At 40.8% G+C, this 19,021-nt stretch overlaps 2 protein-coding genes across 11 annotated transcripts in view; both read right to left on the minus strand.

Moving 5' to 3' along the window:
* The window catches only part of LOC134309894 (plectin-like), a 127,180-nt gene that overhangs the window by 67,045 nt on the left and 41,114 nt on the right, over positions 1-19,021 (minus strand). For 5 of the 10 annotated variants that reach the window (XM_062991313.1, XM_062991312.1, XM_062991310.1 and 2 more), the window contains exon 1: positions 8,609-8,937. The exons of 2 other annotated variants lie outside the window; for them this stretch is intronic. In XM_062991313.1, the coding sequence (XP_062847383.1) occupies positions 8,609-8,852 (244 nt within the window). In that variant the 5' untranslated portion in view covers positions 8,853-8,937. Of the gene's footprint in view, positions 1-71; positions 216-8,608; positions 9,482-19,021 lie in introns of those variants that run through there. 3 more of the 10 variants (XM_062991308.1, XM_062991321.1, XM_062991318.1) reach the window with 3 other exon arrangements.
* LOC134310681 (microtubule-associated protein futsch-like) lies at positions 9,269-17,795 on the minus strand. Its single transcript, XM_062992309.1, has 2 exons — positions 9,403-17,795; positions 9,269-9,314 (listed from the first exon to the last, which is right to left on the minus strand). The coding sequence occupies exons 1-2, from the start codon at positions 17,793-17,795 to the stop codon at positions 9,269-9,271; spliced, it is 8,439 nt and encodes a 2,812-aa protein (XP_062848379.1).

Consider the following 19,021-nt stretch of genomic DNA (forward strand, 5'->3'; position numbering starts at 1 on the left):
ACACCCAGACACAGACAACCTGTGTCGACACAAAGACAAACTTGGACGATAGTCCAGACGTGCTAACCTACCAGGTATGACCTTCATGGAGCAGGCTGCTTGGAAGCCAAGGACGACGAAGAGCGCAAGAATGTAGGGCTGAGGGGAAGGGAAGAAGCACCAGTTTGTTTGGTTTGTGCTGCCTTGTTTCTCTGCCTCCTTAGGTTTGACAGCACATGCCTGCTGCTTGGATATGTCAGCCTTTCCCCTAGTGTTTTGCTATTAGGTGGGAGGGTAGTTGGGCACACGAGAGAGGGCGGTGGGCTTGGTGAGGGTCCAATGAGCAAGTAAGCATTAGTGACTGCTCTGGATATAAATACCGAGCGAGAAGAGTGCTCATTATGGCACAGATAGAAACTGACGAAAGTGTGTCCTCTTAGCTTCCAAGGGCCATAGAGAGATCAAACTAGACTTGCATGATGAAAGAGCTATTTTGTAAGATTATGTTACAAATAACCGGATTAAATATGGTAACCTGACACATGAATCACCCCTCTTTATCCCAGAATTTCTCAGAAACTAAATGCCTAACACCTATCCATCTTATTTTTAGTGTCTTTGTAATCATAAGCTTTAAACATGATATCATACAATTAAGTATCTGCTAGTGGATCTGCAGTAGGACCAGGTCAAGATTTTATTTTTAATTTGATTTCATTTTAATTCCTTATGTAGATCTGGTGTAATGTACTTCATACATGAAGTATGAAAAGGGAAAGAAAATGATAAAATTATGCTTTTCTTTGTAGTTACTTTCAATCACAGATAAGCTAGAGCATCTAAATAAATCTTGTAAATGTTAATTCTACTACAATTAACAATGCAATGCTTAAATGCCAGGAATGGTCAGAGATCTCCATCCCTCTCAGTGGGTGCCCTGATGCCTTACAGACCTCCCATGGGGTAAAACAGACCCTAAATATAGCGTGCTTTAATAGACTCTAAAACCAACATATGGCATTGTAAATAATGCTGCTGAAAGATCTTTCTTTTAACCACCCTTATTATCCTGTTAGAGTTTACTTAAATAAATACTGTACATGCTTCATGGGCAATCTTGTCTGTGTTTAAAAGAATGTTTTAGTCTGCAGCTATCAGGGCTTACAATAACATACAGATCCTATAACCTGTGACCATTCATCAGACTCTCAATAACAGTTTTTCTATTCAGTTACCAAAATAAGTGCAATACAAAGATGCAATAACATATATGTATAAATAATGTAATATACAGTATTACACATATTATATGTGTATATAGTATATTTATAATAATATATAACAAACAAAATACATTACAGTGGTACCTTGTAAATCAACGTCTCCTAAACTCAAAATCTTTGAAACTCCACACCCTTCGTCAAGAAATTTGTACCCTTAAACTCAACGTTTCCCTTAAACTCAACATGTGTGCAAATTCCGCTTTTTTGTTCAGCGCTCGGCTTGAGCGGTGAGGTAAAATGTCATCAAAGTGCGAATATGAGACGAATCTGCATTTGTGTGGAATAGCCGTCAAATGTATCTGTGTTTATCTACACATGGAAACACTAAAACTCTTTTAATTATTACTGCTCATAAGTTCTCTCAAGTAATTAAAAAGCGTAAGGAAACAATAAAGAAGTCAAAATAAAGTGCAGGTTTTATTGTATTTTTTATTGATTTTTAACTGTTTTTTAAAATGTATTTTAGTGGTTTTTATATAACACTTGTGTTATTTTTACTGTATACGTGTCAAAAACAACCCCATTATTTTACATTAGCCTAAAATATATGCAGTTTCACGGGACCATGGAACGCATTAACAGGTTTTCCACACATCTTAATGGGAAAAAAATACCTTCAAACTCAACACCTTATGAACATAACGCCACTCCCAGAACCAATTTCAAGCTGGTTTCAAGGTACCACTGTACTTGTTTTTAAAAAAGTCTGTATTTTATGCTTTCCTTTCTGCTCGTTACCACCCTTTTCTTGTATTGCTGTAACAAGTTAATTTCTTTAGTCAATAAAGTCTTATCCTATCGTATCTCTTTACAATTACTTTGTAATTAGCAAAGCATTTATTTAATTGCATTTTAATGCACATCTTATGCTTAAGTAATAAAAAGTCAACCCAGCAAACTAAACAGGATTTGTCTTTCTGTTCATTTGAGGCATTTACATTTGCTTTTCACCCAAAGCAACTTACAAGTACAACTAAATACAATTTGAACAATTGAGGGTCTTGCTCATGGGCCTAACAAGGCAGTCTGGCGATGGTGGACCTTGAACTGGCAACCTTCTGATAGTTTCATTACCTTAACCACTGAGCTACAACTGCCCTTTTTATTTACTTACAGTAACCATATTGTCCAGATCAGGGTTGCATCAGGTCTGAAGTCTGGCTCAAGCCCCAATACTGGCAAGTTGCTCCTGTTGAGCCCTTTAGCAAACAGGCAGGCCAGTCAAACACTCACACACTCGTAGTATAGTTGTAGTACGCAGAATAAGGCCTGGCATTGTCTTATTGAAATAACCATGGACTTCCTAGAAAAATGTGTTGCCTTGATGGCAGCTTATGTCTCCCTAAAATCTTAATATATACCCTCATGTCAATGGCACATTCTTACATATGCAAGTCACCCATGCCATGGGCATTGCCACACCACAGAAGATGACAGAAGATTGATCTTTTGTCAATAACAGTATGAATTGTTCCTTTCATCTTTACTAAAGATAACTCAGTGTCCCAAAAGATAAGTGTCAGTTGTCCCCCCAAAAAACAGTTGAAACTAAGACTCATTTGGCCACAGCACAAATTTCCACTGCCTTTCAGTCCATCTGAGTTGAGCTTGGGCACAGAGAACCTGGCTGTGTCATTGCATAAAACTGATGTGTGTATTTCTTTTTGCATAATTTTAGTTTGCATTTCATGATGCAGTAGTGGACTGTGTCAAGTGACAACAGCTTTCTGAAGTACCCACAAGCCCATGTGGCTTTACTTATCACAGTAACATAACAGTTTTACATGCAACAGTATTTGACTCGTATATTTACCTACATTACATACATTTAACAGTACTGTCCAGCCTTGCTCTACACAAACTAAGATTTTTGTAGGTTTTATTATAATATTATGGACGGTAGATGATGAACAAACCTGCACTGAGAAAATAATTTGTTTAACAACAGTTCTTAGGTTTTGCACACAGTGGTGAGCCACAACCCTTCTGTTTGCAAATACTGAAACTGGATCCTCCTTTTATACCAAATCATGATACCACCTGTTAACAATCCACCCGCCTGCCTATTATGGAGTGTTTAATATCAGTGTAACTTTATATTATAAAAACTTTTTATTCTTATTCTGCTCTTTTTAAACTGTGTCAAAGGCATGTAAAATTTGTTTATACGTATAAAATACAATCGAGTGTGTCAGTCAAAACATTAAAAGTCATTTTTTCGTACTTTTGTCAGTTACATAAAGGTTCAAAAGAATTCAAGAGAAACCAAACAACAAATTCTTGTTTTTAATGTATTTTATAAAATGTCCCAACTTTTTAGGAAATGCGGTTTGTAGTAACTTTCCTTGTCTGCAAAAGTTCAAACACCCCAAGTTAAAATAGAAATTTAAGATGTAGTATTGTAACCTCTGCAGCAAACTCACTCACTTTTTTATCCGCTTATCCAATTAGGGTCGCGGGGGGTGCTGGAGCCTATCCCAGCTTTTTAATGGGCGCAAGGCACACAGTAACACCCTGGATGGGGCGCCAGTACATGGCAGGGCAGACACACAAACACACACACACACTTATTCACCTATAGGGCAATTCAGTGTATCCAGTTAACCTGACTGCATGTTCTTGGACTGTGGGAGGAAACCAGAGCTCCCGGAGGAAACCTACGCAGGCACGGGGAGAACATGCAAACTCCACACAGAAAGGACCCAGACCGCTCTGCCTGGGGATCGAACCCAGGACCTTTTTGCTGTGAGGCGACAGTGCTACCCACCAAACCACCGTGCCGCCCCTGCAGCAAATTATTCTTAAAAAATCTGCATTTCCTGCAAATAATAATCTAATAATATTAATATTTGATTTACCTACGAATAATGATGCACATACAAAATGTTGGTAATTATTTCGATGTAGTATTAGAGGCGGCACAGTGGCTTAGTGGGTAGCACTGTCGCCTCACAGCAAGAAGGTCCTGGGTTCGATCCCCAGGTGGGGCAGTCCGGGTCCTTTCTGTGCAGAGTTTGCATGTTCTCCCCGTGTCCGTGTGGGTTTCCTCCGGGTTTCCTCTGGTTTCCTCCCACAGTCCAAAAACATGCCACCAGGCTAATTGGAAACACTGAATTGTCCTATAGATACCTAGCCGCTAGATGCACAAACCAGTGCACTGTAGTGCCGGTCCCAAGCCCGGATAAAATAGGGAGGGTTGTGTCAGGAAGGGCATCTGGCGTAAAAATTGTGCCAAATCAATGCAGATCATGCGCAACCGAACGGGACAAAGGCAGAGGAAGAAGAAGGAGAAGAAGATTTCGATGTAGTATTAGCCTAGTAGTTAAGGTACTGGCCTAATGATTAGTAGGTTGCTGGTTCAAGCTCCAACACTGCTAAGTTGACACTATTGAACCCTTGAGCAATGTCCCTAACCTTCAATTACTTAAACTGTATTTAGTCAAACATTTAAGTTGTTCGGGATTAAAGTGTCTGCTAAATGCCATCAATCTAAATGTCTACTATGCATCCTAAAAGTTACCAAAATAATAATTCCCACTGTCTAAAGTTTTATTTCAAAATAGCAGTTAGGAAAACATGTGCCAGTCAAGGTAAAATGGGAGAGACAAAGTAATGAGTAAAAGTGGATACAACTGTTTGCATGCTGGTCAGTAGGTCAAAACAAAACCCCCATATGACAGCAAAGTATTTACAGGAAGGCTAAGTCAAGTTTTTACACATCAGTTGGCTCAATGTTAAAATAATAATGCAATGAGGTACATTTAGGTTGCTACACATCCATGGATTGCTTGCCTGGAGGTATGAGCATTAAGCTGGTAAAGGCCTTTGTTCATTACATAAAGACAACGCCCACCTTTCCAAGCTCATCACAATGAATACAGAGCCTTTGAATTACACTTTTAAATAAATGGACAATGATTTCTTTTGTATGTGCTATGTAGAATGATTTGCAGACTGTGGGCCAACTTTCGGATTCATGACCACTTACATTACAAATGTAACTTACCTATGTTAAAATGACAGATTTTAAACAATGTGGCAAGTTAGCCAAGAAGTTACCAATCTTCCTGCACACAGTTTACTAACTCCTCCTTGTGATTTTCTCCTTGTGAAGGTAATGCACTGGCAACATTCCTGCTTCTCAACTGGCTGATAGGTCACATCACAATCTATCTTAATATAGTTCAGCTGACCCTTCATGCAAGCCACCCACTATGTAAATCTAATAACAGAATATAACAGACTTTAACTAGCTCACTTTCTGAAATTGAATTGCGTTGTACCAACACGTTGAATCTCTTTCATTAGATTCAAAATCAATGTAGATAGAACTGAAACGTAGAAAGCAAATAAAAGATGATATCATGGTATCAAGGTGATCAGAGAAACATGAAGCAACCTGAACAACCTTAAAAAGGTTACCAAATCTTAGTTTTCAGCCTTACTGATAGAAGCACTTTGTAGCTCTACAATTACTGACTGTAGTCCATCTGTTTCTCTACATACTTTTTTAGCCTGCTTTCACCCTGTTCTTCAATGGTCAGGACCCCCACAGGACCACCACAAAGTAGGTATTATTTGGGTGGTGGGTCATTCTCAGCACTGCAGTAACAATGACATGGTGGTGGTGTGTTCGTGTGTGTTGTGCTGGTATGAGTGGATAAGACAGCAGCGCTGCTGGAGTTTTTAAACACCTCACTGTCACTGCTGGACTGAGAATAGTCCACCAACCAAAAATATCCAGCCAACAACGCACCATGGGTCTTAAAGATCTTAAAGATGACCAACTCAAACAGCAGCAATAGATGAGCGATCATCTCTGACTTTACATCTACAAGGTGGACCAACTAGGACAGCAAGTGGACATGGTATTTAAAAACTCCAGCAGCGCTGCTGTGTCTGATCCACTCATACCAGCACAACACACACTAACACACCACCACCAAGTCAGTGTCACTGCAGTGCTGAGAATCATCCACCACCTAAATAATACCTGCTCTGTAGTGGTCCTGGGAGAGTCCTGACCATTGAAGAACAGCATTCAAGTGGGCTAACAAAGCATGCAGAGAAACAGATGGACTACAGTCAGTAATTGTAGAACTACAAAGTGCTTCTATATGGTAAGTGGAGCTGATAAAATGGACAGTGTGTGCAGATCAGTTTATTTTCTCTTGTTTAAATTTGAATAGAAAAAAACGGCACAAAATGACTATAAGGATTTAAAGGGAATAAATGGTTTTTTTCCACATTTCAATGCATAACAATTTTATTAACACTATACTGGACTATGGGTGTGATGCACTGATCCTTCTGGCAAAACAACATTTCCTGCATGACTTTGGGTAGCCATTTGCTGGAAAGAATTTTTACAAGCTATTGATAGTGTTCCTGACAGAACATAACTTCTTAAAGACCAGGCTCTTACTGGCCACTGTGAATTCAGGCCTGAATGACTCATCTCCTGTACCACAGTCATGTGGCATGAAAGAAGGAGCTGTCATTCCACCCATGTCTCTCTGTTTTCAAACGTTTAGGAATTTAGCAAACGGGCAGACATTGAGAATCATAATGACCTTTCTAAGAAGCGACAGACAGTGATTCTCTGTTTGCATGTAGGAGGGCGTCAATACGCTTTCAATACGGTTCAGTCGCTGTAGTAATGTACACTGTACGAACAAAAAACCAACAATACCTATGAAACCTAAAAGGAAAATCAAAGTTCTAAAGAGTGACTTCATGAAAATGCTGCCATATGAGATCTGTCTAGCTAGTTTAGCTAGAACTAGATTTCCCAGTGTGCTTACCCAACAACAAACTAGACTTTCTGCTGATCCACCAAATTCAGGTAATATTCAGAAAAAGAGATCGAATATTCTCTTCTCAGTCTGACCATTGAAGATTAACCCTAGTGGTGATAAAGCAGGGGGTAGTAAATTGTGATCAAGCTTTAAATCCCTATTTTTTTTAAACAGGCCATCTGTATAACAGTACAAATATTAAAAACTGATTACAAATACTGCATATATCACCTACTTTTGCTGAAATCACTAAAATACTCAAGGCACGTTTGTTTAATTTAAATATTCAAAGCACTAAAAAACGGCTGACTTGTCAAATTGTGGACATACTGTAGGTTTGACTCCAAATAAACACACCCAAAGTGATGTGCCAACTATTAACACTCAAAACGTTTGCACCACCCAGAATCTGTAAGGGCATGAAACTCATTATGCAATAAATATTAATCCGGTACTAACTAAGAAAAAAGTTCCAGTGAGCTCTATTGCACAACGTGTTGACAGACGGTTTTATGGTAATAATTGGATCAGTATTCTGCTCAGATGCATGGATATCATTAAATGAAATCATGCAGGGCAGACCACTAGACAGAAACCAGAAGCCCCTTATCACAGACCACATGACGGAGCCAAACACACATGCTTCCTGCAACAGGGTCCCAGTCTGCTGAAAGCACAACACCCCTCTCCTAAACTGATCATTCCACAGCAGATCTGAAACACAGGACTCACACCTTTCTGCTGAATGCCTGAAGGATTGGATCATTTCTGATAAAGGAAGGAATGTTTGCAGTAAACATTTGCAGAGCTTTGAAGCTGTGTAGCACCAACATGTCCTGTTTAATTTAATAATTCAAATGATTTATGATCTAAAGCATATGATCTAACTGAGTTATATTCTATACAATATGTTCATATGCAATCCACTGAGTCACTTGATGGTGATATATCAAACTGATGTTTTGGGTGTGGATGTGGTATGTGGTATGGATCATTGCCAAAGATTTTAATTAAATTCTGTGTCTCTACTGAGGAGACGCTAAACCAGACGACCAGGATGGTTCAGGCTTTCAAAAAGTAATCAAGTTATATTATAAAAGACTTTTAAATGAGAATAAGTGGCAAACATACAAAGATTTAAACTTTAAATACTACATTTCATTCAGGCATTATGCACAAACTAACAGTAGGCAGTTCTGCTTTAAATTCTGCATGTTGATTTAAGAATTACAGGCTTTTTTATATATAAAAACAGGACTGCATTAGGATGAAAGTGAATATAAAAATTTGAGTGTATTTTCTCCCCAAAATATGTTAAGCATAGACAGCACATTTAAATAAATATGAATAAATTACAAAAAGCATTTTGCATAAGTGCACAAAGTTCAGGCTTCTTATGTCACACAGGTTATGAAGGAAACTCAGCACCTCTCATGTCACACCACTGCCCCTGACCCTCCCACATTGCAAACACAAACACAAACCCCATCACCAGTGACATCACAGATGATGGGCAAAGAGGAAAGGTACTTAAAAAAGCAATCATACCTTCTATGAAGTTGAATAATTTGGGGTCTGGCTCGTTAAGAGAGTGGTCCCAGGTGACCTCTTGGATAGGTTCCTGCACGAGGCCGCGATCCTTTGCCAGATCCTCCAGGACATCATAGTCCAAATCATCTCCTGCTATCTGGGGTATAGGGGGCGGCACAGTTTGGCTTCCATCTGCACCCGGAGTAGGAACCTGTTGCTGGACCTCTATCACCTCCTCCACCACAACAATTTTCTTCCGCATGGCGGCTTCGTCCTTTGACAAGAATCGTGTGTTACAAATGATCTCCTGATGAGTGGAGAGAGGGCCAGTTGTGACAGGCTGTTTGTTTGCCTTGCTCACTGAAAGCCCTTTTTGCTTCTCCTCGCTGCTCTGTGCTTTAGGAGCGGCTAAAAGTTGTGCAACAATGGGAGGCTCCCCCTGCTCAGGGTAGGGGCTGGCCTGGGCTGAGGCTGCCTGTGACGCTTGGGCTGTGTGTGCTTCCCTCAGCTGCAGTGAGAATGTATTTCCTTCCAGATCCTCCCGTTTTGTTTTCACAGCACGGAGCTGAGCAGGCTCCACCTCCTCTTTATGTCCAGGGGCCTCGTTCTGTACAGCTGCTGCCCTTCTGCTTTCTGCACTACACGCTATTTCAGGAGACATCTCCTGCAGCTCGTGTGCTAAAGGTGGTTTAGAACCATGTTGGGGCTGAGTTTTACTATCAGCCTGGGTTGTCACAGTCACCTCAAGGTCTTTGATTTCTGCCTTTTCTAAATGAGCTGGTGATATTTCTGGTTCATCAGCGGAAGTCGACCGCTTTTTCCCTTTCCGTTTTGAAGGCTTTGGTGCAACGTTAATTTTTTTCTTATCCAGATCTTTATCTGAGCTTTCTATTAGCGTTTCTTCGGCTGATGTTAGCTCAGGTTTGGTTACCTCAATTGCTTTTGTTGATGTTGTGGTTTGTTCCACAATGGTTATTTTCTTATGGATGGTAACTTTTTTCTGAGTAACGTTAGCCACGTCTGAGATTTCAGGAGCTAGACTGAGATCAGACTCCTTGGTTGCAATGGTAGATGTTACCTCATATGGAATTTCTTCTAATGTCACTTGGGTGTCTTTTATTTCTTTAATGGTTGTGGTCTTCTGAGACTTCTTACTCTTAAGAACAATGCTGGTTTCCAGAGTCAAAGTTTCTGTGGGTGGTTTTTCTGATTCAGTCCCAGGCTTGGTAGCAATTTCCTCCAAAGATGTTTTAGATGTTTGCTGTACAATATTTACCACAGCTTTTTCTTTAACCGTCTCAGCCACATCAGTAATTTCTGTGGTACCTTCATTCTTTTTTGGTGCAGGTGGCACTGCAGAGTCTTTTTCTTGCAAATGCTTGGAACTAGAACCTAAATAACTGACATCTTTAGACTTTGCCTTTAATTCCATGGGCGTAACATTCGATGTTAAGATTGTTTCTGTGTTTTTGATCATTTCATTCTGTAATGAACTGTCTTGAACATTCTTGGTCTTTTCTTCAGAGGAAGAAGGCACATGTGTATCCTTGTATTGTTTGCTAATGGTGAGTTCCTGTTGGCCCACAGTGGACGACTCCTCTTCATGTTTACTTGCTTCGCTGGGAAGATTGGCGCTTGGCACTGCAGCCACATCCTTCATCCCAGTTTTAGTCTTCTTCTTCTTTTTGGATACAGGTGGTTCCATGCTTGGCTTCTCTTCCACTGGCTGAATAGCAGACATTGTTGGTGTGGTTTCTATATTTATTTCTATATTTTTCGTAGTTTCCTCCTTAACTGGATGCTCCTGAATGATGGGTGTTTCCTTCACTTCTTTTTGAGGTGAAGAAGACATATTGGTCTCCACTGCTGACTTGATCATGGTGAGTTCCTGTTGAACTGTTGCACATACCTCTTTGCAGGGGGGAATAGCTGTTGACTCTGCAACTGTATTATTTACCAGGGTTTTGTCATTATTCTTTTCGGTAACAGCTGAATCTAAGAAGCCCGAAGATCTGCAAGACTTCTTTATTTCCATTGTCTTTTTACATTTCTCTAGGCCTACGTCAGTAATGTCAGAGGCTGATGAGGTGGTGATTGATCCAGTATTTTGAGGCATTTCATTCTTATCTGATTGCTTCTGAGCAGTCTTGTTCTCAATGGTATTTAATGTCTCTTGTTTCTGTTCTTCAGAAGAAGAATGTGGAGATGTGTCCTCGCTTGTCTGGCTAACACAGGTTTCTTGCTGGACATTTGCAGGAATCTCTTCTTCAAGTACATCTGATTTTCTGAAGGGCAAAAGTGACCCAACCACACCTGCTTCCTTCATCACTGTTGTCCCCTTGTTCTTTTTGGATACAGGAGCCACTTTGCTTGGCTTCTCTTCCACTGACTGAATAGCAGACATTGTTGGTGTGGTTTCTACATTTTTGGTATTTTCCACCTTAACTGGATGCTCCTGAGCAACCCTGGTCTCTGTGTTTTTTGGTGTTTCCTCCACTTCTTTTTGAGGTGAAGAAGACATATTGGTCTCCACTGCTGACTTGATTATAGGGATAGTTTCTGACTGTGGCTTCAGTTCTGTTTTCTGAACATCAGAAGTTGATGTGGGGATGATTTCTGCGTCATTGCTGGTTTCCTTTTCGACTGGACGCTCCTGAACATTCTTGGTCTCTTTAGTTTTTGGTGTCTTTTTCTTTTGTTTTTTACTGGAAAGAGGCACATTTGTTTCCGTGACTGATGTGCTAACCATGAGTTCTTGTTGAACTGTAGTAGAACCATCATTGCTGGAGGACACGGTTGTCGTCACTGCAACTGTATCACTTTTCTCGGTTTTGTCCTTGTTCTCATCGATTACAGGTGCCCCTGAAGATCCACTGATGTCCTCTATTTTCTTGGTGTTTTTGCTTTTTTCCAGGTCTACATCAGTAACGACTTTAGCCTTTGGTTGCAGCTCTAGTTGCTGAACAGAAGAGGCTGATGAGATGGTGATTGATTCTGTATTTTGAGGCATTTCATTCTTATCTGATTGCTTCTGAACAGTCTTGTTCTCATTGGTATTTGATGTCTCTTGTTTCTGTTCTTCAGAAGAAGAATGTGGAGATGTGTCCTCACTTGTCTGGCTAACACATGTGTCCTGTTGGACATTTGGAGAAATCTCTTCTTTAGGTATATCTGATGTTCTGGAAGGCGAAAGTGTCGCAACCACACCTGCTTCCTTTATCACTGTTGTCCCCTTGTTCTTTTTGTATACAGGTGCCACTTTGCTTGGCTTCTCTTCCACTGACTGAATAGCAGACGTTGTTGATGTGGTTTCTATATTTTTGGTCGTTTCCTCCTTAACTGGATGCTCCTGAGCATCCCTGGTCTCTGTGTTTTTTGGTGTTTTCTCCACTTCTTTTTGAGGTGAAGAAGACATATTGGTCTCCACTGCTGACTTGATTACGGTGATAGTTTTTGACTGTGTCTTCAGTTCCGTTTTCTGAACATCAGAAGTTGATGTCGAGATGATTTCTGCGTCGTTGCTGATTTCCTTTTCGACTGGACGCTCCTGAACATTCTTGGTCTCTTTAGTTTTTGGTGTCTTTTTCTTTTGTTTTTTAGTGGAAGGAGGCACATTTGTTTCCATGACTGATGTGCTAACGATGAGTTCTTGTTGAACTGTAGTAGAACCATCATTGCTGGAGGACACGGTTGTCGTCACTGCAACTGTATCACTTTTCTCGGTTTTGTCCTTGTTCTCATCGATTACAGGTGCCCCTGAAGATCCACTGATGTCATTTATTTTCTTGGTGTTTTTGCTTTTTTCCAGGTCTACATCAGTAACGACTTTAGCCTTTGGTTGCAGCTCTAGTTGCTGAACAGAAGAGGCTGATGAGATGGTGATTGATTCTGTATTTTGAGGCATTTCATTCTTATCTGATTGCTTCTGAACAGTCTTGTTCTCAGTGGTATTTGATGTCTCTTGTTTCTGTTCTTCAGAAGAAGAATGTGGAGATGTGTCCTCACTTGTCTGGCTAACACATGTGTCCTGTTGGACATTTGGAGAAATCTCTTCTTTAGGTATATCTGATGTTCTGGAAGGCGAAAGTGTCGCAACCACACCTGCTTCCTTTATCACTGTTGTCCCCTTGTTCTTTTTGTATACAGGTGCCACTTTGCTTGGCTTCTCTTCCACTGACTGAATAGCAGACGTTGTTGATGTGGTTTCTATATTTTTGGTCGTTTCCTCCTTAACTGGATGCTCCTGAGCATCCCTGGTCTCTGTGTTTTTTGGTGTTTTCTCCAATTCTTTTTGAAGTGAAGAAGACATATTGGTCTCCACTGCTGACTTGATTACGGTGATAGTTTTTGACTGTGGCTTCAGTTCTGTTTTCTGAACATCAGAAGTTGATGTCGAGATGATTTCTGCGTCATTGCTGATTTCCTTTTCGACTGGACGCTCCTGAACATTCTTGGTCTCTTTAGTTTTTGGTGTCTTTTTCTTTTGTTTATTAGTGGAAGGAGGCACATTTGTTTCCATGACTGATGTGCTAACGATGAGTTCTTGTTGAACTGTAGTAGAACCATCATTGCTGGAGGACACGTTTGACGTCACTGCAACTGTATCACTTTTTTCAGTTTTGTCCTTGTTCTCTTCGATTACAGGTGCCCCTGAAGATCCACTGATGTCCTCTATTTTCTTGGTGTTTTTGCTTTTTTCCAGGTCTACATCAGTAATGTCTGCAGTCTTTGGTTGTAGCTCTTTCTGCTGAACAGAAGAGGCTGATGAGATGGTGATTGATTCTGTACTTTGAGGTATTTCATTCTTATCTGATTGCTTCTGAACAGTCTTGTTCTCAGTGGTATTTGATATCTCTTGTTTCTGTTCTTCAGACGAAAAATGTGGAGATGTGTCCTCGCTTGTCTGGCTAACACAGGTGTCCTGTTGGACATTTGCAGAAATCCCTTCTTTAGGTATATCTGATGTTCTGGAAGGCAAAAGTGTCCCAACCACACCTGCTTCTTTTATCACTGTTGTCTCCTTGTTCTTTTTGGATACAGGCACCACTTTGCTTGGCTTCTCTTCCACTGACTGAATAGCAGACATTGTTGATTTGGTTGCTACATTTTTGGTAGTTTCCACCATAACTGGATGCTCCTGAGAAACCCTGGTCTCTGTGTTTTTTGGTGTTTCCTCCACTTCTTTTTGAGGTGAAGAAGACATATTGGTCTCCACTGCTGTCTTGATTATAGGAATAGCTTCTGACTGTGGCTTCAGTTCTGTTTTCTGAACATCAGAAGTTAATGTGCGGACGATTTCTGCGTCATTGCTGGTTTCCTTTTCGACTGGATGCTCCTGAACATTCTTGGTCTCTTTAGTTTTTGGTGTCTTTTTCTTTTGTTTTTTAGTGGAAGGAGGCACATTTGTTTCCATGACTGATGTGCTAATGATGAGTTCTTGTTGAACTGTAGTAGAACCATCACTGCTGGAGGACACGATTGACGTCACTGCAAGTGTATCACTTTTCTCGGTTTTGTCTTTGATCTCTTCGATTACAGGAGCCCCTGAGAATCCACTGATGTCCTCTATTTTCTTGGTGTTTTTGCTTTTTTCCAGGTCTACATCAGTAATGTCTGCAGTCTTTGGTTGTAGCTCTATTTGCTGAACAGCAGAGGCTGATGAGGTGAAGATTGATTGTGTATTTTGAGACATTTCATTCTTCTCTGATTGCTTCTGAACAGTCTTGTTCTCAGTGGCATTTGTTGTTTCTTGTTTCTGTTCTTCAGAAGCAGAATGTGGAGATGTGTCCTCGCTTGTCTGGCTAACACAGGTGTCCTGTTGGACATTTGCAGAAATCTCTTCTTTAGGTATATCTGATTCCCTGGAAGGCAAAAGTGTCCCAACCACACCTGCTTCTTTTTTCACTGTTGTCTCCTTGTTCTTTTTGGACACAGGCGGCACTGCAGAGTCGACAGATGCGCTAACCTGATCTTTAGTCTTTTTGTCCTTGTTGTCTACATCAGGGATAGCTTCTGACTGTGGCTTCAGTTCCGTTTTCTGAACATCAGAAGTTGATGTCGAGATGATTTCAGCGTCATTGCTGGATTCCTTTTTGACTGGATGCTCATGAACATTCTTGGTCTCTTTAGTTTTTGGTGCCTTTTTCTTTTGTTTTTTACTGGAAGAAAGCACATTTGTTTCCATGACTGATGTGCTAACCATGAGTTCTTGTTGAACTGTAGGAGAACCATCATTGCTGGAGGACACGGTTGACGTCACTGCAACTGTATCACTTTTCTTGGTTTTGTCCTTGTTCTCCTCGATTACAGGTGCCCCTGAGAATCCACTGATGTCCTCTATTTTCTTGGTGTTTTTGCTTTTTTCCAGGTCTACATCAGTAACGACTTTAGCTTTTGGTTGCAGCTCTATTTGCTGAACAGAAGAGGCTGATGAGATGGTGATTGAGTCTATATTTTGAGGCGTTTCATTCTTATCTGATTGCTTCTGAACAGTCTTGTTCTCAGTGGTATTTGATGTCTCTTGTTTCTGTTCTTCAGAAGAAGAATGTGGAGATGTGTCCTCGCTTGTCTGGCTAACACAGGTGTCCTGTTGGACATTTGCAAAAATCCCTTCTTCAAGTATATCTGATGTTCTGGAAGCCAAAAGTGTCCCAACCACACCTGCTTCCTTCATCACTGTTGTCCCCTTGTTCTTTTTGGATACAGGAGCCACTTTGCTTGGCTTCTCTTCCACTGACTGATAAGCAGACATTGTTGGTGTGGTTTCTATATTTTTGGTAGTTCCTTCTTTAACTGGATGCTCCTGAGGAACCCTGGTCTCTGTGTTTTTTGGTGTTTCCTCCACTTCTTTTTGAGGTGAAGAAGACATATTGGTCTCCACTGCTGACTTGATTACGGTGATAGTTTTTGACTGTGGCTTCAGTTCCGTTTTCTGAACATCAGAAGTTAATGTGGGGATGATTTCTGCATCTTTGCTTATTTCCTGTTCGACTGGATGCTCCTGAACATTCTTGGTCTCTTTAATTTTTGGTGTCTTTTTCTTTTGTTTATTAGTGGAAGGAGGCACATTTGTTTCCATGACTGATGTGCTAACGATGAGTTCTTGTTGAACTGTAGTAGAACCATCATTGCTGGAGGACATGGTTGACGTCACTGCAACTGTATCACTTTTCTCGGTTTTGTCTTTGTTCTCTTCAATTACAGGTGCCCCTGAGAATCCACTGATGTCCTTTATTTTCTTGGTGTTTTTGCTTTTTTCCAGGTCTACATCAGTAACGACTTTAGCTTTTGGTTTTAGTTCTATATGCTGAATAGCGGAAGCTGATGAGGTGAAGATTGTTTCTGTATTTTTACACATCTCATCCTTGACTTGATGCTCGTCAGCATTATTTTTCTCAGTGGCTTTCAGCGGATCTATCACCTGTGGACAGGGTTCCTTTTGGACCTTAGCAGAAACCACTTCTATAAGTTCAGGTGCATCTTTGTTTACTTGTTTACTTGTCGTCGGTTTTAATTCCACAGACTGACTATGAGAAGCTGTTGATGTGGAAATTGTTTCTGTTGAAACGCCCTTGCTTTTAGTGTATTTTAGTGTATCTTCCACTTGTTTTTTAGGAAAGGAAGGGACAGAGCTGCCCTTAGTTTCCTGTTTAGTGATGAGCTCTTGTTGAATCACAGCAGTGAATTCTTCTTTTGGTTTACCCTCTTTGCTGGGAGGAATGGTGGCCTCTAGCGCAACTGCGTCACTTATTGCTGTTTTATCTTCATTCGTTTTGTCTTCAGATACTCGTGCCAATGTGGAGCCTGCAGATTTACTGAGAGGTTCTTTCTTTTTCATTTCCTCAATACTTTTATCCACACTTTTCTCAGCATCAATTATTATTTTTGACTTTGGCTTCACTTCCACTGGTTGAACAGTAGAATCTTTCAGGGTCTTTTCTTCCAGTTTCGTCGTGGTAGAAGGCACAGAGGCAGTCCTGCTTGGTTCCCTAATGGAAAGTTCGTCCTTGAGTTTCCCTGCATTGGTGGCTGCTACTGCAACTTCCTTCTTTATCACCGTTGTGTCCGTGTTCTTTTTTAATACATGTGATCCAGCAGAGGTTGAAGATGTAATAAGCAATTCATTCTCCATTTTAACCTTGACATTCTCACTTTTTTCCAGATCCAGAGTAATTGCTTTTGATTTTGGCTTCACTTCCTCCAGAAGTGCAGAATATGCCTTAGCTGATGATGTACTTTCATCCTTGACTAAATGCTCCACAACATTTTTCGTCTCTGCAGTTTTCATTGTTCTTTTTACTTGTTTCTTAGAGGAAGAAAGCAGAAAACCATCACTGGTAAGTTCCTGGTGAATTGTAGCAGAAGCTTTTTCTTTGAGTTTAGGAGTTTCATGTTGAGACATGGCGACCATCATTGCACCTGTAGCTGCTACGCTAGCAGCTGCAATTTGTGCTGGGATTTTAGCACTTAGCATAGCTTTTGGTGTATCTGCTTTTAAAGCTGTCTCACCACTCACAGTGTAGTTCTGAGACACCATCTTCATCTGAGACTGTGCATTGCTGGGTTTACCAGATGTCCAATAGGATGTCGTATCTGTTGTTGTTTTCCTCACAGCACTATAGGTCACTTCTTGACTATAGTGAGACATGCCCCTGACTTGATCTTTTGATTCCCATGATGCACTTGATTTGATATGATCACCAGCAATTGGACGACCTCTAAATCTAGATGTTTTATCACTAGGCATAGCCTCCTCCTCAGTGTGCGTCCTTCTGCGGCGGTACTCTTGCCTTTCCTGGTTTTCAGCACTTTCTCTACCTACTTTGGGGACATAAGACGTCGGGCCCTCTACCGTCTGCACTTTTGCAGCCCTCTGCACAATGGACAGAGTAGCAGCTGGTCGGCGAACTCTTTGCAGCGGAGTGGGCACAATCTCGGCTGGCAGATGTAGGTAGTCACGCAGGTAGACGATGCCTTCATTAGTAAGGTACCAATAAAAATGTCTCCAGGCAAAAGTCTCCCTTACAAGCCCTCTGGACTTCAGGGAACCCATCACCCTAATCACCTGTAGGTTTTGAACCCCAGGTATCTCAGGGTGCATTGTCTGGGGACGCTTGTCTTTTTTGGCCACCATGACACCATCACGGAATAGGCGCTCATAAATGGCCCTCAGGTGGTTGAGGGGCATCAGCATTCCAGCAACCATTCTGATTCCTTGATTTGTCTCAAAGAGTTGAAATATACAAGAAAAATACACCAACTGCTAAGTCAAAGAAGAACAAATTACTGAATGACTCACTCCTCTCTCTAAAAGGGTCCAATAGCAGAGCCGGCTACCACGTGATCCTAACTGAATGAAAAATTAAGTCCTCCTCGATGTGCGTCCTTTCTCTTCTTCTTTTAATCCTTAGAGAGTTAGAGTGTTTGCCAGATTCTTCAAAAAAAGCAACTATAAAACCTCCAGAAACAAAAGCAAAAGGGCAATCTTTTCCTTCGCTTGCCCAGCCTTGCTTGGAAGTGAAAGGAACTGGACTGGCAGACCAGCAATGACTGAGAGGGGGTGTGTGCAGCACAGAGTGAGAGAGCGCTAAACTCAACTCTGCCCCTCCTACCCAATTCAACAGAAGAAACACTATGAGCAAATAAGTTCCACAGGATAATTATTAACAGTTGTGCTAAGATTGCAAAATAAAACATAAAATAAAATGTAGAGCTTTTTAAAAGGAAAGAAAATATTAAAAGGTTAAATGACACTAGCTAGAAATACTTCTCAGTCTTGCCTGACCGCATGTAAGGCAGTGACTAAGAGCACACAGCCACACACTCATGCATGCACTATACACACTCCCTGGTGTGTCATATTTTCTTACACTAGCAAAGAGGGCTGACCAATGAGGAATTAGGCTAAGAAAAGGGAGGCACCCCTTGGGCAAAGTATATGGGAAAGGTACACCAGTCATTCACACCCACTTTTTTTCAAGTTGACTTGACACACTTCATATCCTGTGACAGAAGACTTTTGCCCTAGAGACACTCTAGAGTTCTTTCACTACATTAAATAAATAAATACAAACTGTTAAATACAAATGGCTGCATGTGAGCTTGGAGTATCAAAAACAATAAAGGATGTACAAATGCACTTATACCTCTTAAAGCCCACTGGTTAGCAATTAAAATGATGCAATGAGCTGAAAGAACGACTAAAGAATTTCACGAAGGTCCATGACTCAATATAGCAAGGGCACTCGCCTGTGAGACACACTACTAAATAAAGAGCTGTATGTTACGCTTAACCTTTCTTAGCAGGCACAAAAAAAGATATTCAGTTTCACATCACATGATAATTTCTGCCTCTCACATCTGTCTCTTCATATATCTGTCAGTCTGAATGGTGGTAAGAGAGAGTCCGGAAAAAGAGAATGAAACTGGAAT

The sequence above is a fragment of the Trichomycterus rosablanca genome, chromosome 3 (assembly GCF_030014385.1).
Source record: "Trichomycterus rosablanca isolate fTriRos1 chromosome 3, fTriRos1.hap1, whole genome shotgun sequence".
Classification (NCBI taxonomy): Eukaryota; Metazoa; Chordata; class Actinopteri; order Siluriformes; family Trichomycteridae; genus Trichomycterus; species Trichomycterus rosablanca.

Excerpts from the sequence above, each read along its gene's own strand:
- LOC134310681 (XM_062992309.1), bottom strand. The coding sequence starts at position 17,795 with ATGGTTGCTGGAATGCTGATGCCCCTCAACCACCTGAGGGCCATTTAT. Across the intron at positions 9,315-9,402 it reads AAACGGAAAGGGAAAAAGCG|GCTGATAGTAAAACTCAGCC; the intron begins GTCGACTTCCGC and ends GTGACAACCCAG.